Source organism: Chrysochloris asiatica, unplaced genomic scaffold (genome assembly GCF_000296735.1).
Source record: "Chrysochloris asiatica unplaced genomic scaffold, ChrAsi1.0 scaffold00015, whole genome shotgun sequence".
Classification (NCBI taxonomy): Eukaryota; Metazoa; Chordata; class Mammalia; order Afrosoricida; family Chrysochloridae; genus Chrysochloris; species Chrysochloris asiatica.
Window position 1 is genome coordinate 869,225 of NW_006408533.1, and position 25,626 is coordinate 894,850.

The window sequence follows — 25,626 nt, forward strand, 5'->3', positions numbered from 1 at the left end:
TGCAGAGCTTTAAAGTATAGTACCTCTGGCTGTCATGGAAAATGTGTTCCCCTCTCAGCCCCCCCGTTTCTCCCTCAACACCCCCCTGAGCCTGCCTGCAGCCAGTTATCCTAGGTCTCCTGGCTCCAGTTTGCTATTGAACCCACAGCTGCTGTGGTGATTCTGTCTGACCGCCCTGCCCACTTCCCTGCCTCCAGTGTCTATTTCACTTCCCCTCTGGGCCAGGCTCAATTTCTGCTGGAGTTCCAAACAATGTCTTACCCTAGAACTGAATTTCACGAGTCCTGGTGGCACAGTGTTTAAATGCTTGACTCTTCATCAGACAGTGGTTGGAACCCACCAGCAGCTCCGAGGGAAAAGATGTGCATCAGCTTCTGTAAAGATTGTTGTTAAGTACCGTTGAGTTGATTCTGACCCATAGTGGCCCTGTATAGGGTTCCCAAGGAGCAGCTGGTGAGCTTGAATCACCGACTTTGCAATTCAGACGACTTTACAGCCGATGTATTAGCCTATAGCGCCACACCAGCCTGGAAACCCTATGAGGAAATTCTTCCCTGAGGTATTGTGTTGTTATGAAGTGGGATTGGCTTGGTGGCAGTAGGTTTGGTTTGGTTTAGTTTTGATGCTCAGAGAAGTTGAACTCTCTCATCTACAGTCACCTGACATTTGGCCAGTGCTGAGCTGCACTTAGAGCCTGGTTCTCCTCATATAAATCGGGCACGGAGCCCTTCCAGACCTCACTTCACTGCCGGCCTTCTCCCACCCCACTCCACCTGTGACCCTCATCCTCTTTCCAACCTCCCAGGACCTCTTTATGTTGCTCTGGTGGTGCTGTAGGATAGACAGTGGTCTGCTAACCACAAGGTTGGCTGTCTGAGCCTCCCAGCTGCTCTGATGGGGAACGATGAGACTTTCTGTTCCCCTAAGGACTAAGGTGCGCCTGACCCAGGCCATTGTGTTTTCAATAGCCTCATATGGATGCGAAAGCTGGACTGTGAATAAGGAAGATCGTAGAAGAATTGATGCCTTTGAGTTGTGGTGTTGGAGGAGAATACTGAAAGTGCCATGGACTGCCAAAAGAACCAATAGATCTGTTTTGGAAGAAGTGCAGCCAGAGTGCTCCTTGGAGGTCAGGATGGCTAAGCTTCGTCTCTCATACTTTGGACATATTGTCCGGAGGGAACAATCGTTGGAGAAGGATGTCATGCTGGGTAGGGTGGAGGGTCAGAGAAGAAGAGGAAGACCCCCCAAGGATATGGATCAGCCGGGTGGCATCATTGATGGACTCAAGTGTGGCAGCGGTAGTGAGGTTGGCCCAGGATCGGACATTGTTTCATTCTGCTGTGCATGGGGTCGCTATGAGTCGATTCCGACTCGATGGCACCTGACAACAACAACAACAAAAGATGTGTAGCCTTAGAATCTCTATACAGGGATGCTATGAGTCAGAGCCAACTATGCGTCAGAGCCAACTTCAAGGCGCTCAACAACAACAGTTGTGAAGGGTGCCTGCTATGGTCTTGTGGAGCGTAAACATGTAAGTGGCAGCTTGGGAATACCAGGGAAGTTCTCATGTCCAGGTCTGAGAGTGCAGCTGAGGAATCACCTTTTAATTACAGGGAATGTGAATTTGTGCTGTCTCATTTTATGCCAGCACTTCTGGTGTGCCACTGTAGGATCAGCAATAAACTGTGAACCACAAGGTCGGCAGTTCAAAACCACCATCTGCTTCTCAGAAACCCTATGAGTCACTATGAGTCGAAGCCAACTATAACAACAATTTTATGCCAAGTCAGTGCAATTCTTAAGAGTTTTGGACAACTCCCAATATCACCCTCATGCTGCTGTGTATTATCTATATATTTCTGTTGCAGTTCATGAATGAGAATAATAATTAAGCACATATTCCGTTTTCACAAGGCCATGTGCACTCAGACATGAAGATTCATTTAAATACTCTTGTGATGAGTGTTCTTTAGGAAAAGCACAGTGCTCCATGAAGCATAAAGTACAAACCAGTAACTAGAGAGAGGGATGTTAAACTGAGACCAAAAAAATGAAAAAAGAGTTCGCTGACTCAAGGGACGGGTGTTTGGTTATACTGTGGGCACCTGAGGAATTCCTGTGGGATGCAGTTTATGTGCTCAATGGCTAACTGAAAGACTGCTGGTTTGAGGAGGCCCAAAGGTGCCGCAAAAGAAAGACCTGGTGAATTACTTCTGAAAATCAGCCATTGAAAACTGGCTTATATTTATATTGAAAACAAGGTTATATTCTGATACACATAGAATTGCCGTGAGTTGGAATTGACTCAATGGCAAATAGTTTTTTTTTTTTTTTTTTTTTTTTGTGAGTGTGTGGGGCCACAATTCAGTATTCTGGAATACTCATTCTCTGCAATGATGTCCATAGCTTGTCATGATCACATAGTCAATAAAGCACAGGTAAACATCTTGCTGGTATTCTCTGCTTTCAGCTAAGATCCATCTGACTTCAGCAATGATTACCCCTTGTTCCATGTCCTTATCTGACTCTGGCTTGTTTTTAAATTATCTTTAGCAAAATTTTACTTTCATGAGATATTAGTGATTTTTTTGATGGTTTCTGATGGATAATCTCTCTTTGGAATGAGCACAAATATGGATCTCTTCCAATCAGTTGGCCAGGTAGCTTCTTTCAGATTTCTTGGCATAGATGAGTGAGTGCATCCAGTGCTGCATCAGTTTATTGAAAGATTTAGATTTTTATTCCATGAATTCCCAAAGCCTTGTTCTTTGAAGGACTTATTCCTTCAGTACCATTGGCTCTTGATCATATGCTGGCTCATGAAATGGTTGAACATCATCCATTTCTTTTTGGTACAGTGACTTTGTGTATTCCTTCCACCTTCTTTTGATGCTTTCTGCATCATTCAACATTTTCCTAAAGAATCCTTCAGTATTGTACGTCGAGGCTTGAATTTTTTCTTCATTTCTTTCTGCTTGAGAAATGCTGAGTGTTTTCTTCCCTTTTGGCTTTCTAATTCTAGGTCTTTGTACATTTTATTATAATACTTGACTCTGACTCTTGAGCTGTCCTTTGGAATTTTCTGTTCAGCTCTTTTACTTCCGCATTTATTCCATTTGATTTAACATCTCTACACAGGAAAACATCCGATCTCTTCTGACATCCATTTTGGTCTTTTCCTTCTTTCCTGTCTTCTTAATGAAATTTTTCTTTCTTCCCATATGATGTTCTTGATTTTATTGAGACCATAATTCTTCTGGTCTTTGGTCATTAGTGTCTAATGCATCAAATTTATTCTTGAGATGATATCTAAATTCAGGTGGGATATGTTCAAGATTGAAATTTGACTCTCATGGACTTGTTTTAATTTTATTCAGCTTCATCCTGAATTTGCACATGAGCAATTAATGGTCTGTTCCACAGACTGCCCCTGCCCTTGTTTGGGCTTATGATATGGAGATTTGCACCATTACTTCCCATAGATATCATCAGTTTGATTTGTTTGTATTCCATCTGGTGAGGTCCATGAGTATAGTCATCATTTGTGTTGTTTAAAAAAGGTATTTGCAATAAAGAAGTCATTGGTCTTGGAAAATTCTATCATGTAATCTCCAACAACGTTTCTATCACCAAGGCCAGGCTTTCCAACTACTGATTCTTTCTTTTTGTTTCCAACCTTTGTATTCCAATTACCAGTAATTATCAATACATCTTGATGCAGGTTTGATCAATGCCAGACTGAAGAAATTGCTAGAGTTCTTCAAATTCATCATCATTGGCTTTAGTGGTTGATGCGTAAATTTGAGTAGTAGTGGTATTAAGTGGTCTTCCTTGTAGATGTATGGATATTATCCAATCACAGACAGCATATACTTCAAGACAGATCTTGAAATGTTCTTTTTGATGATGAATGCTACACTATTCCTCTTCATTTGTCATTCCCAGCATAGTAAACCATGTGATTTTCAGATTCAAATTGGCCCAAACCAGTCCGTTTCAGCTCACGAATGTCTAGAATATCAATCTTTATGAGTTTCATTTCATTTTTGACAACTTCCAATTTCCCTAGATTCATACTTCACACATTTCCTTTTCTGATTATTAATGAATGTTTATAGCTCTTTCTCCTTATATTGAGTTGTGTCCCATCAGCACATGAAGAACCTGAAATCTTTACTCCATTCGCGTCATCATGGTCAAGTCTACTTTGAGGAGGCAGCTCCTCCCCAGTCATATTTTGAGTACCTTCCAGCCTAACGGGCTTATCTTTTGACACTGTGTCTGACAATATCCTGGTGCTGTTCATCATATTTAAACATTTAATATTCTGGTGCTGACAGCGTTCCACTGCTATTTGTAAGGTTTTCAGTGGCTAAACCTCAGTCTGCCTGTTCTTCCTAGTCTGTCTTAGTCTGGAAGCTCAGCTGAAGCCTGTCCACCATGAGTGACCCTGATGAAATTTTAAATGCATGGCTTCCAGTCTCACAGCAACATGTAAGCAAGCGCGGTACGACAAACTGACAGTAAGTGGTGGAATTATCAGGTAGGGACTAGGAAATATGGGTCTGAAGTTCGTGTAACAAGTGTGAGATCAATATATAAACTGGTAGTCTGTGGTTTGAAATGGAAATGGAGTATGGAGTGAGGTGAGAAAAGGACTAAGACCAGGCCTCTGAATGAATTTGAGGAGACCTGAGAGGGAGGAAGAGGCGAGGAAGAGCAAGGAGCTAGTCCTGGCACCCACTATGACCATGATGGGTGGAGAAAGGTGGGGTAGGGACTAGACATGGACGGGGATGGAAGGAGAGTTAGGTGGGGTAGGGGCTAGAAGTGGAAGGAGATGGAAGGAGAGGCATTTTCTTTTCTTTATGATGAGAGAAATATTTAAAAGCTGAAGGAAAGAATCCATCAGAAGGCAAGAGGATAGGGCACAGAGTAGGAATTAATTTTGGATCAGGAGGCTCCTCCCTCCATTGGTCCAGAGGGAATAAGAAGAGATGAAAACATATTTTCACAAATTAGAGAAAGGAAGTGAAAGAGATGTTTGTTTTGGGGTTGTTTTGTTTTTACCAATGAAAGAGAAAACTGTCACTTCTGAGTGTGAATAGAGCAGGACTGTGCTTTAAGGGACATGGACAACTAAGCTGAGAATATAGGCAGAAGCAAGGAGGCCACCTGACTGGAGTAATAGAACGAGCTAGTTCAGGGCATTGCAATGTTTGGACAGCACTGCGGTGGTTGAATGCAGTCAGAACTCCCTGGTCAGCACCATCCACTGGGCCCTGGACTTAGTATGCCCTCGCTGCAGTCAGTGCCTGTGCCTGGAGGCCAGATGGTGCTGCCATCTTTGCTGCTTCCAGAAAGAATTCTTCAGTGTCCCTGCTTTTGTGAATCGCTTGCCCTAGATGGGAATCTTGGAAGGAGTCGTGGATCTGGTGAGCCCTGGTCATGTATGTGCCCAGGCTGCCTTAGCCAACAGGGAGCTGGAACAGCTGGCCTTTTCAGCTTCTAAAGGTGGAGGTAAGGATCCCGGTGACACTGTGGGATCAGCATTGGACTGCTAACCACAAGGTCAGAGGTTAAACTCACCAGCAGCTCTGCGGGAGAAAGCTGAGGCTGTCTGCTCCTGTAAAGATTTATAGTCTCGGAAACCCCTATCCTGGGTCACTGTGAGTCTGGATGGACTTGATGGAGATAGTGTCTGTTCTCAGCCAGATTCATGAGGTAGGAACATGAATCTTGTTCATGTTCATACATGACCAGGGCTTACCATTTGGATACCTGAATGTCAAACAAACAGAAGACAAACACCTCCAGCGTGGGCTACCACTCTACCCACACTCGGGACAACAGCCTCAGGCCCCTTGTTTGTGATCCAAGCTCTCAGAGAGCAGACTCCTACCTAACCCTGGACCTTGCTGTGGTCGTTCTCAGAGTTCACTTGTGTGTCTTTCTTATTTGGGTGTGTCATTCTGACAACCAAGAAAGCATCTCCTTAAAATTTCCAACCTCCCCAGATAGTCAGTCAGACCACCCTCTGTGAGAACTGACACACAAAAGGATTTAGTGTTCAGAAAAGGACCGTTTTTGACCTAAAGTCTAGTTTTAAGAAGACTATTTAATCACAGTAACCTAGCTGATTTGAAATGACTCAATTTAGAGCTCATCCTCACATTGAATGTGATAACTATTATAAATGACTGTGTTGACCAGTTGAAGTTACCATCATTAATAATCATCAAATAACCAGAGCTTGTCAGAGATGCAGTAGGTTTCCTCTCAAAAGGAGATGCTCAGGTGAGGTTCTCAACCTGAGGAAATGGTCCCTTCCTGTATGTTTCTAGAATGACCACCTTCCCTTCTCACAGGTGTTCCTAGGAGCCAGTAGGAGAGAATGGGTAAGTTGAGGGACATGGTCACTCTCCTCCTTAGTCCTAAACCAAGCACACTCTTTCCAAATGGTGTCGGGGACCAGGTCTTACAGCCACAGGGTGACAGTAAATCCAGAAGACAGAAGTACCCTTGTGGAGCAGATGTGTTCTTTGGATCAGGATTAAAGGGAATCCTTTTTCAGGCCAGCTGAGTTGTATTTCATCACTGTCTTTCATGGTTTTTATGAGGATTATGCTTCATTTTGTAAAGCTTTTAAGCGCAGTTACTAAAATGAAGTTAAATTTCAACTCTATTTGCATCTTTTCTTCTCAGTTAAAAGAAATTCTGTAAAATTGGTTTATTGGAAATGCTCTTCAAATGAGCACCAAATACAAAGTAATTTAAACTGTTTCCATAATTTGTGGCTTATTTTCATGACTTTTATTTATATTTTGTGTATGGGTAATGGGGACTTTGCAATTATTTGGTCAATAAAAACCATTGTTTCAAAAATGTCTCCCCATCGGTTACTGATTTTACAGACGGTTACTGATTTTACAGACGTAAAAAAGTTAACATTGCAATGGGGGAATCTGGTCAGCATCTCCTTAAGCAAGTCCCCAAATTTAGCATCACTGATAGTAGGATATACTGGCTTCATGTGCCTCCTGACTAAGGCGAGGCAACCAGAAATGTTACATAGGTAGTGTTCCTGCCAATATGCCAAACCCCAGTCATGTTACAAGAAAACAATCAGACAATTCAGACTGTGGAACTTTCTGTGACATAAAGGAAAGAACTTGAACTTCTCAACATACCAGAAATGACAGAAGAATGTGGACGGACTGCTTTAGATGAGAGGAGACAAAAGAGACTGGACAACTAAATGCCGTATTAGTGTTTGATTAAGTCTGTGTTGTTGTTGTTATTAAATGCCACTGAATTGGTTCCAACTCATAGCGATCCCGTATAGGGTTTCCAAGGAGCAGCTGGTGAGTTTGAACCATCGACCCTGGAGTTTAACCCAACCACTAGGTCCAGTTTTTATCTTACAGCACCACACCAGGACTCCCTACGTGGTGAAAACAGTTTGTGTATGACTGCTAATGTCACGGTTGGTGGTTCAAACCCACCCAACAACACCATGGGAGCAAAGTCCTGGTGATCTGTTTCTGTTAAGATTACAGCCATAACATTGTCTTCAGAATTATGTAGACCTAGATGGAGGCTATGCCAAGAAACCATAGCACAAACATAAAGTAATCAAAGTCCAGGAGAATAGACAGTTTGAAGAAAGAGATTAAAAAATAATGGTGAAAACTTCCCAAATTTGATAAAAACATTAATTTCTACATTAAAATAAATGTCACAAGCTCCAAGTAGGATTAATGTGCTGGACTGCAAAGTTGGTGTAAATCTCAAGGTTGGCAGTTCAAGCTCACCAGCCGCTCCTTGGAAACCCTATACAGGGTTGTTATGGGTCAGAACTGACTTAACAGCACTTAACAACAACAATTAAAATACCAATTGAAAAATAGAAGACCAAAAAGGAAAATATATGAAGATCCACAATTTTTCAATTCAGAGATAACCACCTTTGGTGTTTTGATCTGGATACTTCCTAATTATTTTTCCTGTATTTATGAAATTAAGTCAAAAAAGATTGCTACAAAATCATAGAAACTTTTATTAAACAAAAATATCAAAATGCGATGGTATGGTTTTCTTGGCATAGCCTCCATTTGGGTCTGTACACCAGGACTCCTGATATTATAATAAAAAAGCTTATTAAGAATAAAACATTTGCTAAAATAAGCCTTGGTTAGTTAAAGATTTAAATAAAAAATCTTAAAATGATTAACATCCAAAAAAAGCCTATGGACCAGTTCTATTCATAACACATGGGACTGTGAGGACTTCGTGGCAACTAACAACAACAACAATGAATAAATACTTGCTAGGATCTTAGGTGTGTGTGGGGGAACAAATGACCTTATTAGGGCAATTAGTGAAATTTGAGTATTAATAAGTGTTTTACTAAGATTTTTTTGTATAAATGGCACAGTTTCTTGAGTATGAAAATCTTGGTTTCTGTAGGAGATACATGGTCAGGCATTTAGTGGTGAAGTGTGATATCTGTAACTCACTTTCAAACATTAAAAAAAAGGTAGGTGTATGTGTGTGTCTAGAGAAAGAGAGAGAGAGAGAAGTAAACCAATGTGGCAAACACTTGTTAAGTATTCATTGCACTGTTCTTTAAGCTTGCCTGTTGTATTCAGGGCTGTTGAGTCCACTGGGACTCATAGTGACCCTTTGCATAACAAAACACTGCTGATCCTGTACCTTCCTCACAGTTGTTATTATGTTTGAGCGCATTGTTTTAGCCATTGGGTCAATATGTCTCATTTGGGGGGCTTGCTTCTTCTTCTTTGCTCCTCTGTTTACCACTCATGATGTCCTTTTCTAGGAATTGGTCCCTCGTGATAACATGTCCAAAGTACATGAGACAAAGTCTCACCATCCTCTCTTCTAAGAAGCATTCTGGCTGTACTTCTATCAAGATAGATTTCAATATTCTTTGCCTACACCATGATTCAAATGCATCAGTTCTTCTCCAGTCCTCCTTATTCATTGTCCAGGTTTCCCGTGCCTATGAGGCAGATGAAAATACCATGGTGTAGGTCGGACACACCTTAGTTCTCAGAGTGACATCTTTGCTCTTTAACACTTTAAAAAGTTCTTGTCCAGCAGATTTGCCAACTGCAACATGCTGTTTGATTTCTTCACCATTGCCTTTATAAGCATTGATTGTGGATCCAAGTAAAATGAAATCATGGACAACTTCAGTCTTTTCTCTGTTTATCGTGATGTTGTCTATCAGTACAATTGTGAGGATTGGATTTTTGTTTTCGTTACATTGAGTTGTAATCCATGCTGAAGGTTGTATACTTTAATATTCATCAGGAAGTGCTGTAAGTCCTCTTCACTTTTAGCAAGCAAGGTTGTGTCATCTGCACATCACAGGTTGTTAATGAGCCACCCTCCAATCCTTATGCTGCATTCTTCTTCATATAATCCAACTTCTCAGATTATTTGTTCAGCAGACAGATTGAATAAATATGGTGAAAGGATACAACCCCAACACCCACCTTTTCCTGATTTAAAATCACTCAGTGTCCCCTTATTCTGTCTGAATGTTGTTGTTGTTGTTAAGTGCCGTCGAGTCGGTTCCGACCCATAGCGACCCTGTACAGGGTTTCCGAGGGTGTAAATCCTTATGGGAGTAGAAAGCCTCATCCATAGCTGCCTCTTTTTCTATAGGTTTCTCATGAGCACAAGTAAGTGTTCTAGAATTCTCATTCTTTGCCATGTTGTCCATCATTTGTTATGATCTGCACAGTTGAATGCCTTTGCACAGTCAATGAAACACAAGTCACATCTACTTTCAGCTAAGCTCCATCTGACATCAGTAATGATATTCCTCGTTCTATATCCTCATCTGAATCCAGCTTGAATTTCTGGCAACACCATGTTGACATGCTGCTGCAATCATTTAAAAATTATCTTCAGCAAAATTATACATACATGTGAAATTAGTGGTATTGTTGTAATTTGCACATTCCTTTCAGTCACATCTCTCTGGAATGGTCACAGGCATGAATCTCTTCTAATTGTTTAGTCAGGCAGCTATCTTCCAAATTTCTAGGGGTAGACAAGGGGGTACTTTCTTGTACCTGCATCAGTTTGTTGAAACATTTCTATTGGTTTTCCATCAATTTCCTGGAGCCTTGTTTTTGGCTAATGCCTTCAGTGCAGCTCTTATGCCTTCCTTCAATATCATCAATTCTTTTGGTTTCAATGACTTTGTATATTCCTTTCATCTTCTTTTGATGTTTCCTGCACCATTCAATATTTTGCCCATAGAATCCTTCAGTATTTCAAGTCGAGGCTTGAATTTTTTCTTCAGTGCTTTCAGCTTGAGAAATGTTGAGAATTTCCTTTCCTTTTGGTTTTCTAACTCCAGGTCTTTGCACATTTCATTGTAATATTTGACTTTGTCTTGAGCGTCCCTTTAAAATTTTCTGTGCAACTGTTTTACTTCATCATTTCTCTTTTTGTTTTAGTTACTTTGCATTCAAGAGCTGTTTCAGAGTCTTTTATGTTGGGGACTGTCCTCGACATAGGAACTTGGTTCACGAGTGTTTGGTTCACGAGGAGGGTATATTCGGCGGCGATAGGATAGCGAAAGAATACACAGACAGACAGAAGAAGGGGGACAATGAGGCATCCCCAAACCAGGATGGTTTTGGGCAGACTTGGGACTACAGGCATCGTGGCCTTTGCAGGCAGCAACTCACTGCCCTGCAATCTTTACTGCATGCCCTCCAACCTGTAATGCACTGCAATCTTCACTGCATGCACTCCAACCCGTAATGCACACCTGGGCAGGCCTGGGCCTCTGTTTTATTTAGGGGAGGAGCTTCACACCAAGCTGGGAGGGACTAAAACAGGATACAGCTAACATCAGTAATTTTCCAGACATTCAGGTAACTTTACATCGTATTTCTCTGGTTCGAATCCCAGGCCCGCAATTGGTTTCTCAGGCTCAATTAACATAACTATAGCCCCTGAGCTCAGTTGGGGGAAGGTGAGAGGTAAGGACAAAAGGCTTGGGCAGAATCCCACTGTTTTAGCTTCCTGAGCCAGGTTTTCAGGAACTTGGCTGAATAACCTGCACTTGGGAGAGATTCAGGGAGGATGGCTTTTTTGTCTATAGAACAAAGAACTGCGAAGTAGCTAAGATATTTTTAGTTAATCCTTTGGAGAAAGGCTTGACCTTTGAAACTTTTAGTCTCGGCTTTAGGAGGTTCTAATATTTCTCTGTGGATAATGAGGGCTCATGTTTGGAATTAAATAAATATAACTGAACACTAAGATGAAAAACAATTTGCTATTAACTGCCAAGTGGCTAGATCTGTTACACTCGGGCCTTATAGGCCTCGAACCTCTGACCAGGTTTACACGGTCCGCAACACATTTTGGTCTTGTCTTTCTTTCTTATCTTTTTAATGACCTTCTGCTTTCTTCCTGTATGATGTCCTTGATCATTCCACACTCCTCTTAGTCATTAGTGTTTAATGCATCAAATGTGTTCTTGAGATGGTCTTTAAATTCAGGTGGGATATATTCAAGGTCATATTTGGCTCTCATGGACTTGTTTTAATTTTATTCAGTTTCAGCCTGAACTTGCATATGAGCAATTGATGGCTTTGTTTTGGCTTATGACATTGAGCTTCTTTCTCAGGTGTTGTTGTTAAGTGCTGTCAAGTTGGTTCCGAATCATAGTGACCCTGTGTAGGGTTTCTAAGGAGTGACTGGTGAGTTTGAACTGCCCACGTTGAGGTTCAAATTGACCTTGCGGTCCAGTGCCTCTCCTACAGGGCCACACCAGGACTCCCTCAGATATAGTAAATTTTATTCCTGTGAATTCCATCTGCTGAGGTCCATATGTATAGGTGCCATTCATGTTGTTGAAAAAAGGTATTTGCAATGGATATTTCATTGGTCTTGAAAAATTCTGTCATGTGATTTCCAGCGTCATTTCTATCACCAAGACAACATTTTCCAACTACTGATTCCTCCTATTTCCATCTTTCACATTCAAGTTATCAGTAATTGTCAAAGCATCTGGATTTCATGTTTGATCAATTTCAGACTGAAGAAGTTGTTAGAAATTTTCAATTTCTTCATCATGGCTTTGGTGGTAGTTGTGTAAATGTGAATAACAGTTGTATTCACTGGTTTTCATTGTATTTCAAAATAGATCTTGAAATTTCTTTTTGACCATTCCTTTTCAATTGATTATTTCCGGCATAGTAAACCATATGCTTGTCTGATTCAAAATGGCCACTACTTGTGCATTTCAATGCATTAATGCTGAGATATTGACCTTTTCGTGTTGTATTTCATTGTGATGACTTTCAATTTTCATACACCCATAAATCATACATTTTATGTTCTGATTATTAATGGATGTTTGAAGCTCATTTTGAGTCACATTCCATCAGCAAATGAAGGTTCTATGTTCCATACACATCATTAAGGTCGACTCTACTTTGGGGAGACAGATCTTCCCCAGTTGTATTTTGAACACTTTGCAACCTGACGTGCTCATCTTCTGACTCTGTTATCAGACAGTGTTTCTTACTATTCATAAGGTTTTCAGGGCTAATTTCTCAGAAGTGGATCTCCTATTCTTTCTTACTAATCTGTCTCAGTCTGGAAGCTCCGCTGAAACCTGTGTACCATGGGTGACCATGCAGACATTTCAAATACCAGTGGAATAGCATCTAGTGTCAGAACAACATACAAGTCACCACAGTATAGCAAACTAACAGACGAGTGGGGTTGAGCTTTTCTGTAGTTTTGGAAATTTTTCAAAACAAAAAGATGAGAAATTAAGTGAGGAAATGAGGCTTTGTGAAATGATACTTTCTCTTTCATTATAAACGTAGACTTTTTAATTTTAATTTTTTTAGGATGTACTGCTTCCTGGATCAAGAATCTTATTTTGCATGTGATTTAAAATACATTTGTGCAATACTTAGTACTATCAAATGTCTCATTTATTTTATTTTAACTCAACAATATTTAACAAGCTTTTCTCCTGAGGAAATAGACGTGAAAAAGGCACTTAGAGGTTGCTGTTTGGTGGGAATAATGATCAAAACAAATTGCAGAAATTATAACAGTGCTCCTTTGGAAGGAGAATTTCTCATTTCTATGAAGCAGACATTATTATCCCCCATTTGCTTAACAGATATTTTTTATGATTATTTTATTGTATTATTTATGGACAAGAAAATAAAATTTCAGAATGGGTAAATGGTATTGTGAGAGTCACACAGCTAATGAATGGGTTGCAGGGCAAGAGTTCAATCCCCAGGTTGCTAATTCCACTATGCTCCTAGCTCTGCTCCCAAACTCAGGCCACAAAGTGAGGTCATTCTATATCTAGCCTTCCAAGTGTGCTCGCTTCCTGAACTCAGTGAAACCATGCAGTTTTCATAGTCATTTGTTCACTCCTTCATTCATAGCATTTATTGAGTCTATTACCTGTAGTCTGTAAAGGCCCAGAAATGAATAGATGATATTGTGATTTCAGAAGCTTCAGAGAGATGGAATGGCCCTGTCTCTTCTCTTCTGAACTGGGAGCCTTGTTTTGGTGTGTGTGTGAATTGAGTGAAGGTTTTTTGACAAGGTGTTGTTGTTAAGTACCGTCAAGTTGATTCCGACCCATAGCGACCCTGTATAGGGTTTCCAAGGAGCAGCTACTGAGCTTGAACCACCAATCTTGCAGTTCAAATAACTTTGTAGTCTAACTCATTAGCCCACAGCGCCACACCATAGCAGTTTTAATGCAACAAAATCATACATGTTATTTCATTTCAACGATTGCAACCTCTGCCATGCAATGTTACCCCACTTCTTCCCTGTGGTTCCTGTATCCTTTCCACCCACCCTTCCATCCATTCTCAACTTTGTCCTCAGATAAAGGAAGGGTGCCCTTTTGATTTTGAATGATTGACCATTCCATGGCGAGCATACCTTACTAGTGCTGTTGGCACCCCCTATATACCTATCTACTGCTTGACTGAAAATTGGACCATGAGCGTGAGTTCCTTTCCAGACCCAAAAGATGGTTGAGGGCCATCGTCTTGGGTTGCTCCAGTCTCTTTGTGACCAGTAAGCCAAGTCTTTTTTTAAAGTAATTCTCAGTTTTGTTCCACATGTTCTCCCACTCTATCTGGGACCTTTTAATGTGATTCCTTTCAGAGCAATTGGTAGTGGTAGCCAGGCACTGTCTAGTTTTGGTCTCAGAGTTGTGGAGACTGATGTTCACATGTCCCATTAGTCTGTTGGACTAATTGATCCCAAATATTTTCAATTCTCATCACTAATTTTTTTCCTCACATGGAGACACCAATAGTTACACCTTGGATGACTGCTCATGAGCGTTTGAGATCCCAGACGCTACTCACCAAAGTAGAATATAGAACATTGTCTTTACAGGCTATGTTATGCCAATTGACCATGGTGTCCCCTGAGACTATGGTCCTGTGCCCTGGGAGCGTTTTGAAGTCACAATCTCTCACATACCACCTTTTATGATTATCATTAGAGTCCTGGTATGGTGCTATAGAAAGAGCACTGGACCAAATGTTCGGTTTGAACTAACCCTCCCAGGAGCCCCTCGAAACCCTATCCAGGGTCACTATGAGTGGGCACTGACTTGGAGCACTAACAACAACATTGCTGTTTTTTTTTCATTGAAGCATTATTTCCGTCATAAAAAGAGATGAATTATGACTCATGCTATAAGATAAATGAACCTTGAAAATATTATGCTGAGTGAAAGAAAGATAACTAGACACAAAAGGACAAATATTGTATTTATATGTATTCCATTTAATGTATTCATGTAAGTGGAAGTATGTCAACTTAATAGAGATGTACTAGATGTGTGGGGCTTTAGGATAAGCATAAGACTGTTAATCGCAAGGTTGGAGATTCAAACCCACCAGTCACTCCTTGGAAACCTTATACAGGGTTGTTATGAGATGGCACTTAACAACAACAACCAGAGCTGTTGGTGGAGGAGTGTGTGTGAAGGATGTGCCTCTTTAATGGGTACTGAGTTTCTGTTTGGATTAATGAAAAACATTTTGGAAATAATGGTTATAATTGCATAACATTGTAATTAATGCCACTGAGTTGTATATTTAAAGTGATTAAAACAGAAGATTTTATATTTTGCCAAATTAAAAAATTATTGAAAAGATCACCTTGTATTTCTACCTCATGGATCATTAACAACATTCACGCCATCTTTAGCTCAGGGTGGTGTTGGGGGTGCTGTGCTGTGAAGTCAGTCTTCATTCATAGTAACCCTGTACAGGGTTTCTGAGGCTGTACATTTTTAGGGGAGCAGAACGCTTCATCTTTCTCCTGTGGAGCAGCTGGAAGATTTGAACTGCTGACCTTGAGGTTTGCAGCCCGACTCATAATCCACTATGCTAATAGGGCTCCTTATCTTTGACTCATAAGATGAGAAAAAGGTGTGGAGAAGAAGATTGCAACTCAATCCTTCTCAGTCACTTTTTGAGTTCCATATTGGTTTCTTTGACAGTGTACAACTTTGTCTTCCTATGGCACTGCTTCAAAAAGTTCATGAACTAACAGAATTAAAAGATTATGAAATTTTCCCACAAACTTTTTCAAGCCACCTCATTGTGATTCCATAACTCCACGTGTTCTAGTTTCATAAAGAACCCTTTTTTCTATCAGTAAATCGCAAGCATCACTCAGATTTGCTTTTGATGTATTTTGGGAGGAGCTCTGGTGGCGTAGTGGTTATGAATCGGGCTGCGAACCTCAAGGTCAGCAGTTCGAAACTACCAGCGGTTCCGCGGGAGAAAGATGAGACTTTCTGCTCCTGTAAAGATTTACAGCCTCGGAAACCCTGTGCAGGGTCACTATGAGTTGGAACCGACTCCACAGTACTTAACAACAACAAGAGTCAGAAAAAGTAACTGATAATAAGGAGTTGAACATATAAAAACCATTTAAAAGGCCTGGAGTGCTGGTGTGGCGCTGTGGGCTAATGCACTGGACTGCAAGGTCAGTTTGAACCACAGGGTCGGTGGTTTAAACTCACGAGTTGCTCTTTGGAAACCCTATGCAGAGTTGAAACTGACTTGAGGACCCTTAACAACAACAACAGCAATCTTTTCAGAGGAGTCCTGATGTGGCACTGTAGGACAAGTACTGAACTGCAAGGTTGGAGGTTCAAGCCCATCAGCTGCTCCTCGGAAACCCTATCCAGGGTCACTATGAGTTGGATCTGACTCGATGGCTATTGACAACAACATAGTTTGGAATAAGGAGCTCTGGTGTCACAAGAATTAAGTGCTTGACTGGTAATGGAAAGGTTGATAGTTCAAACCCACTCAGCAGTTTTTCTGGAGAAAGATTTGGTGATCTGTCTCCATAAAGATTGCAGCCAAGAAAACCCTATGGGGGTAATTCTACTTTGTCACATGTGGTTGCTATGAGTCAAAAATCAACTCTATGGTACCCAGCAACAGTCATTAGGAATTATCAAACCGAAGTGAAGAACTTCAGACCTGTTGGTTTATTGGGCAAGAGCCAGGCTCTGAACCCGCTTTGAATACCAGAAATTACTTTATAACACATTTCTACCTCAAGGGGATGTATTGAGCTTACAAGTCTCAGATAAGATTTGCTGTGGAGTGGTGCACTTGGCAAGAATCTACTGCACGCTACACAGAAGTAGACTTGGGTGGCAGTCAATGAAACATACAGCTTGCAGTGCAAATGGAATTTTTTGAAAAACTGAAATGCAGCCCTACCAATGTTGAGGGCACATGAATATCTTTCCTAAGGCAAAGATGGGAGGGAAAGAAATGAATGTCCTGTCTGATGAGTGCTGGCCTCTGTGGAGTTGTTAAGTTAGGCCGGATTGTAGACTCAGAGAGTAAGTGGAGGCCCTCCATGACATGTCTCCACCTGCTTCTAGATATGGATGTCCAACTTTCATGCTGTTTCAAAGGCATCACACATTATCTCAGAACCTGATGAGGCTAAATGGGGAGGTTCCCTTTTGCGCCTACAGAAGCTATTTGATAACTTGGATTTTTAGTGGCAGGAAGAACAACTTTGGAAAACCAGTGCACTCAAATAACCCTCCAGATGTATTATAAGGTAATTTCTTGCCTCCAGGCTTCCTGTAATGGAATTTAAATATATCTGGAAATCATGTTAAGAACTTCTCTGACAATTTATTTCTCTCAAGATGAAACAGATCAAATGTACATAAAGTTTCCCTATCTGAAAATGCTATCTGAAAGTAGAGTGTACCTATGAAATCTTTTATAGACCAAAATGGCATCAAGAGATACCATTGATTTCTATGGGAAATAGTTTTGATGGTCCAGACCTTACAAAATAACCTTTCAAATCATGTAACACTAACAAGTAGTGCTCACAGACACAGTTCAAAGCCATAGTGGCTTGATGCTAAGAAGTTGAACGTAAGCTTGGTGACACCTTTCTTGCTGCCTGGGGTGCCCACTGCCTCTTAAATTGATTGCTGCGAAACAAACACAGGTCGCTAGTTTCATTTTATTCATAAAAGCTGAAATCCTCTTTGGATTTCTTTCAGTTAGCGGTAACAGGTACTAATGTAGGTCTTTTGTAAAAGCAAACTTGGGGAAAGTGGGGGGGGGCTGTATCTACTGGATCTTGTGCTCTTTGAGATAGATACTTGTATAGGCCCCAGGTTTTGAGTGCTTTATGATGTGGGCTGGTTACTTAACTGCTCTATGCCACACTTTCTTCAGCTATAAAGTGGGGCAAACGAAGCACCAATTTTTATTGTGAGGCATAATTGAGAGAATATCAATGAAGCATTTATGTTGCCTGGAACACAATAATTTTAAAATTATAAGCTGTTAGGGAAACCAATTTTTTTGGAAGGAGGACAAGTATGCTATGATTATGGGGTTTTATGGATGTCTTGAATTATTCCTCTATCCAAAAGGGTTTTTGGTTGTACTCAATTTTATTCATATATCTAAAAGTGGTCTTATTTCAATGTGACATGAGAGAGATGTGCTAAGAGTTTGATGGAAAGTCTATTTGTTCTGCTTTTACAAACCGGGAGTTCTTGAATTTCCTATGAATTCTTTCACTATATAATAATAGTATATGGCTTTGGAAATTATTACACCTATCTTTATGTATTGCTTTGTAGTTTTCAGAATACCTTATAATTCCTAATTAGTTTTTCTCCACAAGGTTAGATCAGTTTTTCCAAGTGTTGGTTCACAGTCTGGGGTGTTCACCTGAACCAAGATCAAAGAGCAGATGTCTGAATGGGACAGAACTTGCTGAACTTGGGGTTGGCAGTAATTAGTGTGGTAATTCTTCCTTTTGAAGTATGCAAAAGGGTTTCTTAGTGCAAAGAGTAAAACACTATAGCTTCGAGCAGTGGTCCTCAAAGTATGGTATGAGAAGCCATGAGTGTCCCCAAGGCTTTTCAGTGTGGTCTCTTTCCTTCTCACCACATATTTATGTGAGGCCAGATCGTCTTCTATGCTCCAGCCAATCCAACAGGTCACAACTGATTGAATGCAGAAGTAGCCATGAGAATCCAGCTGCCTTCTATTAAGGCAGACAAAGAGATTTGCTAAAAATACAATGTGATGACACTATTCTCACTGCCTTTCTTGCTTTGTAATATAAATGTTTTTCCATAAAAATATGTTATTTCTGGTACCATGTAATGGGTTTATTGTTATCACTTTAAATGAGTTAATAAACAAAACAAAACTCACTACCCTGGAGTCAACTCTGACTCATAGTGACCCTGCCAGTGGTAGTAGAACTGCCCTAGAGGGTTCCCAAGACTCTGTCTTTATGGAGGCAGATTGCTGCATCTTTCTCTTGTGGACCAGTTTGTGGGTTCGAACTGCTGACTTTCTGGTTAGCAGTTGAGTGCTTAACCACTGTACCACTAGGACGCCTTTAAATGAGTTCAAGTGCTGTCTAGTTGGTTCTGACTCAGCGACTCTTACAGCTTTCAAGGAGCCTCTGGTGAGTTTGATCCCCAGCCTTGTGGTTAGCAGTCCATTGTTTATCCTACAGTGCCACATCAGGACTCCTTAAATGAACAAAAAAATACATCTATTAAAACTTTCCATTTTAATTTTTATACGGTAAACATGGATAGATGCAATATAAGCTTTTTGGGCGGTCCTCCAAAATTAAAAAAAAAAGTAGTAAGGGTTCCTGAGGCCAAAAAGTTTGAGAACCATTGTTCTAGATTTTCTGGCTTCTAGTTTAGGGTTTGGAATATTTACATTAGTTGATAGTTCTCAGATTTATAATTATTTATTTATTTTAAATTATTTGACTCAACTGTATGTGAAAAAAATTTTTTTTTTGGTTTTTGAATGTTTTATTGTGAATTATGTGCTAGTTTACATGGGAGAACACTAGCTTTACGTTCATCCTATCATATCTCATTACCATTGCCATGGTTACAATCCCCTCCATTGCAACATAAACCAACCAAAGGGTATACCCCGCAAACCTGTCCCTCTCACCTCCTTGGTCGTCAGGACATAGCTTCTCTTGCTCTGGGTCTAGAGTTCCCAGCCGCTCCATCTCTCCTTGTCATCATCTCTGCCTCCATCTCTGGTGTCACTGTTTCTCTGGGTAGGATCCTGCATTCCACTCTTCTCCCCTGATGCTTCTGGACTGCAAAGTCAACCACTCTCCTCCATTTGCTGTAAAACATCTATGAAAAAAAATTTTTTTCAGATAAGGAAAAGATCCCACAGGATCTGAGTATTCTCATTGTTATTTTATGTTACCAAGTCGGTTCTGACTCATAGCTACCCTCTGCAGGATAGAATGAAACACTGCCTGGTACTGCACCATCCTCACAGTTGTGGGTACGTTTCAGTCTATTGCTGTGTGAAGCCATCTCCTTGGGGGCTTCCTCTTTTTAACTGGCCCTCCAATTTACCAAGCATAATATCCTTCTCAGGGACTAGTCCCTCCTGATAATTTGTCTGAGGTATAAGAGATGAAGTCTTACCGTCCCTGGCTTCTAAGGAGCATTCTGTCTGTACTTCCAACACAGATTTGTTTGTTCTTCTGGCAGTCTGCCGTACTTTGAATATTCGTCTTTAACACCATAGCTCAAATGCATCCATTCTTCTCCAGTATTCTTTACTCATTGTTCAAATTTCACATGCGTATGAGGCTACTGAAATTTTCATGACTTGGGCAAGGCACACCTTAGTCCTCAAACTGATAGGTGTCTTTGCTCTTGATTGATTTAAAGAGGTCTTGTGCAGCAGATTCACTTAATGCAACATGTCATTTGATTTCTTGACTACTGCTTCCACTAATGTTGATTGTGGATCCAGGCAAAATGAAATCTTTGACAACTTCAGTTTTTTCTCCGTTTATCATAATGTTATTTATTGACCCATTTGTGAGGATGTTTATTTTCTTTACACTGAGATGTAATCCATACTGAAGGCTGTGGTCTTTGATCTTCTTCAGTAAATGTTTCAAGTCCTCTCCGTGTTTCAGCAAGCAAGGCTGTATCAGCTGCATATCACAGATTGTTAATGAATCTTCCTCTAATCCTGATGCCATGTTCTTCTTCATATAATCCAGCTTCTCGGATTATGTCCTCAGCATACAGATAGAATAAGTATGGTGAAAGGACATAGCCCTGTACACAGGTCTATAGCTAGATGACCTCACTGTCTACATGGCTTTACTAGCATAGCTAATAGAGGTGTGGACATCATCTTCAGAAAGTCACTGTCACATCTTTTACCTGGAGGTTAGAAGATTTGGAGTGGGGATCATTAACACGTTAACATAGATTGTCCAGTGGTTGTGTTCACTCTCATACCATGCTTTTTTTTGCAAATATGTAGACCTTGGAATCCAACATTTAATCCAGATACATTTTGAGGGTAGGAGATAGAATATACAGCAAGGAATCCTGGGAGTTCCCCACAAAAAGCACGTTGGGGTTCTAGGAGGGTGAAGAAAGAGTGAAAAAAGGCCCATTGCATCTCTTTAATGCTTTTGCATGGTCCTGGTCTTGGGTGCTATAAATGGTTAATGTGTTCATCTGCTAACAAAAAAAGTTTGAAGAAGGTTCAAGTCAATCAGAGTTGTCTTAAAAGAAAGTCTTGGTAGTCTACTTCCAAAGAATCAGCCTTTGAAAATTCTAAGGAGGACAGTTCTACCTGGACACACATAGGCTTGCCATGAGTCAGAACCAACTTGATGGCAACTGGGTTTCTGGGTCTGAAGGCAAATAAGAAAATTACTAAAAGGGATGCTGATCAGAAAAAGGGGAACATAATGGCAGTGGGGCAGTGGGAGGTTCTACAATTCCATTGAACAGCTACCCAGGACTCAGTGCAGCAGCTGTGAGCTCTCCAATGCCTGTAACTGACGCTTGGGGGTGGAGCATGACACTTCTGTACTATGGGCTGTACTATTATTGCTTGACATTGAAATTCTCTGAATGTATAGATTGCTGTCATGTAGGTGTTTGAACTTCAAGTGTGTACTTGTTAAAATGTGAAGAGAATGGTGATTAATGTCTAGATCTGGCGAAGAAAGAAAAATGATTCTAATTTTAATTGCAAGAAACTAGAGGGGCTGTACCTGGATAGTGTTGTCCAGTCAGAGCTGGAATTAAACCTTTGGCTCTTGGGAGAAGGGTTATGGCCAGCTATGTTGCTTTGGGAATTAGCACTACACAGAGGTAGTTGAAGCTCTAGACAGACAAAGTGACTTTAATAACTGTACCTCTTTTGCTTTATCAGCTCTTCCATGTGGCCTATGTTTTAATCAAATTTGCAAACTCTCCTCGCCCTGACCTTTGGGTCTTGGAAAGATCTGTGGACTTTGGAAACACCTATTTACCTTGGCAATATTTTGCTCGTAAGTAATCTAGTCTACTGTAAAGTTATGAGGACCTTTATTTCCAACAGTTCCAGGATGGGGCTCATTAGAAAATGAATCTCTCAGTGTTGCTTGAAAGGAGCTGATCACTTAAATTTTCTTTATTTTGCTGTAGGTGAAACGTTACAGAACAATTTCATTTCCCATCCAATAGTTTATACATAGTTTCATGATACTGGTTCTGTTTTATTGTTGTTTTTTTTCTCCTTTTTCCCTCTCTCTTTTTGAGTGTTTAATTGTGATTTGGGTGAAAGTTTACAGAGTAAGTTGATTTTACCTTCGTACACATTTTGATTCGTGACATTGATTGTAGTTCCATAATGAACAGCACTCTTCATACTTCCTTCATATGTTTACTGTTTTCATTCATCTTTCTTTCCTATCCCTTCCTGCCGTCTGAGCTTTATCCCTGAGTAAACGCTGCCCTTTTGATCTCATATGCTTGGTTTTTCTAAGGAGTGTATATCTCCCTGGATATTCTTGTTCACCTTATAAGCCTGTCTGTTGTTTGGTTGGGGGTGAGGTGGGATGGTTACTTTTTAATATTTTAAGTCACCCTCAAAGTCTCCCCATTTCTAAAGCATGTGCACATTTATTTTAAGGATATCACATGTAGAACTAAGATTGAAATACCTTTGTGTTAACAGTTCTTATACTACCTGAAATGGAGCAGTGTATCTATGGGAGCATGGTCTCCATAGGATAAGCACTGGACTATAAACCACAAGATTGGTGGTTTGAGTCCACCAACTGCTCCGCTGGAGAAAGATGAAGCTCTCTGTTCTTACAAAGATTAAAAACAAGCTTCAGAAACCTTACAGGGTCACCATGAGGCGGAACTGACTCCATGGTACTTACAAGTGTACCTGGAAGGGGTGGGGGTGGGGCGTCACAGCTCCAGCCCAATTTTTATGTAAAATTCGGAACTGAGTTCCATCTTTGTGGGTCCTATGTTGTGCGTTACTTACCTTGACTCTGCTATCTATCTTTATTAGTGAAGAATAGCAATGTCTCTGAACCTTATAATAAATTGAGGTGAACAGCAATTTTGCATACTTTTTAAGGGGTTGAATTTTCCATGAAAGTGCCCCAAAGGGAAAACTTTCCTAATGAGGTGTGAAGATTTACAGTTCATCTCCAAATATTGCAGCTGAAACTGATTTTCTTTCATGAATGAAAACCTTCCTCTTAAGCTTTTTGTCTATAGGTCTTAAATGTTTCACTCTTGTCTTTTATTTTCTTAAAGAAACAGAAAGCTTGCTACGAGATTGACAACAAAGTGGTGATACTTTCTTTTATACTATTAAAATGTTTTCTTCCTAGATTCTAAACGAGACTGTTTGGAACACTTTGGACAGGAGGCAAATCTGGCCATCACTAGGGATGATGATGTGCTTTGCATTACTGAGTATTCTCGTATAGTTCCTTTGGAGAATGGCGAGGTGAGTAGATGTGGGAGGCTGTGTGAGGTAAGATTCAGATGTGAACATGGAGACCTACCATAAATCAAGATGGAAACTGTGCTCAGGACCAAGTGATAAATGAATCAAATTGAGGGTTCTGTTTAGTCTTGAATTCTCCCCAGGAGGTCAAGATTCAGGATTTAGGATTCAAGAACCATGGGTCTTAAACCAGCCTTCCTGGTGGCATATTCAGCAAACAGGTCACTGGTGGTAGCCACAGTGACCCTTCTAACCTCTTCACAAACATTATCCCTTGTAAGGAGATGAGGGGCAGGTGATCTGCTAACCCTTGGTTCCTTTTGACAGGGAGGGCACCATCTGTTGGACATAAACGGTTTCTGGGGAAAAAAAAATTAGGGTTGCATTTGGCTCCTGTGAAGTCAGCAAGGTTAGTTTTAAAGCAAATGGGAAAACAGAGGTGGGAAACATCAGTTAAGAATTCTAGAGAAATTGTGAGGCCAAAATGAACATGAACTGGGCCTCAGATTAAAGTAATTAAAGGGTGTCATTCTCCCTTTCTTTAAGCAGAGAGCTCTTTCTTGAGCAACCTCACCCAGTATCTTCTGACAGTTGGTGAGTGGGTCACCTTTCAAATGTTTGCAATAAAACCTGCTTGTGTCTATATATGACTTTGGCGCCAACACTGTCAACGGCATATCCAGAGACATTCTTTTTCAACCTCATTGAGTTTATACTTTAGCTTGGTTTCTTTGATGCAGTTTGACAAGTTTATATCTTTATATTTATGAATTTTAACATATTTTCATAGCTCACAGCCCCACAACTGTGAGGATCAAACAAAGGGGTTGGAAATGACATGATAACATGTCCAGGAGCCCAGGTTTCATGGACATGTTGCCAGACTTTGGAAGTAGGAAGGGAAGGAAGATGAAACTGGCAGTGATATCTTTGTATATAAATAGGATCCAAGACCACTTACAAACATCTAGTGGCGCAAAGAAACCAAGTGCTTTGGGACATTGAGTTGTTTTTACTTAATTGCTGCTGAATTTTAATGAAAGGATTTTTTTTTTCTTATGTGATTGTGGTTATTTTAGGTTGTGGTGTCCTTAATAAATGGCCGGCCAGGTGCAAAGAATTTTACTTTTTCTCCAACCCTGAGGGACTTTACCAAGGCAACAAACATCCGCTTGCGTTTCCTTCGAACCAACACGCTCCTCGGGCACCTCATCTCCAAAGCACAGCGAGATCCAACCGTCACGCGTCGAGTGAGTAGAGGCTTTCAAATGCATCCTCAGTAGCTTTTAGTGCTATTTTTGTTTGTCAAATTAATTGCCTTGAACTCTTTCAAGTAACCTTTATAGCCAGGAATGGTGTAGGCATAGAAGTCGTTTTTGTCTGAAATACTAGATGCAATTAGGAATTTGGTTGTTTGAAGAAAAATCATTACATTAAAAAGATAAAAATCAGAAGATTATAGTCAGCCTGTGGTTATGGTGGTGATGTGTCTTGGAGTCAGTTAATACTCATAGTGACCCTGCACAGGGTTTCCGAGGCTGTAAATCTCTAAGGGAGCAAAAAGCCTCCATTTTCTGCTATGGAATGACTGGTAGTTTCGAACTGCTGACCTTGAGGTAGTGACTCAACTCATAATCATTAGGCTACCAGAGCTTGTTATAGCCAGCCTGGATAGGCTATAATCTGGATAGTTCATAATCATAACAGTCTGGGTAATCTAACTGTTATTATCTTACCAGCTGCCAAGTCTCAGAGACATAGCAAAATGAAGGTGTATTTCTTGCTTATGCTGTAGTCTTTTGTGGGTCAGCAGGTGGGATCTGTTCCACGCAGTCATTCAGGGACCCAGGCTTTTTGTATCTAGAGACATAGTCAGCCTGTGGGTCCCAGAATCTTCCTCTGAAGTCCCCTGCATCTGTTCAGCAGATGAAGAAACAGAAGATAGTACCTGTTTCTAACCATGCAGATCCTTTACAGTTGCAAGAACTGACCATGTATGAGACCATCCTTTACAGTTGCAACAACTGACCAAAAAGTTGATGAGAAAACTCCATTGTCTATTCTCTCCATTTTTTCTATGGACTTTTGAAGCCCCTTTATAATTCCACGTAGATGGATGGGTAAAGATGCTGGATAATGTAATCTAGCTGTGTGCCCAACAAGACAGAGAGATGAACACAGATACTGATGACCGCAAGAAGATGTTCACCTTGAG

At 40.6% G+C, this 25,626-nt stretch overlaps 1 protein-coding gene across 1 annotated transcript in view; it reads left to right on the forward strand.

Moving 5' to 3' along the window:
* Positions 1-25,626, forward strand: part of LAMA3 (laminin, alpha 3) — a 368,228-nt gene that overhangs the window by 59,739 nt on the left and 282,863 nt on the right. The window contains exons 3-5 of the mRNA XM_006835121.1: positions 21,831-21,948; positions 23,293-23,411; positions 24,491-24,661. Coding sequence (XP_006835184.1) covers positions 21,831-21,948; positions 23,293-23,411; positions 24,491-24,661 — 408 coding nt within the window. The remainder of the gene's footprint in view (positions 1-21,830; positions 21,949-23,292; positions 23,412-24,490; positions 24,662-25,626) is intronic.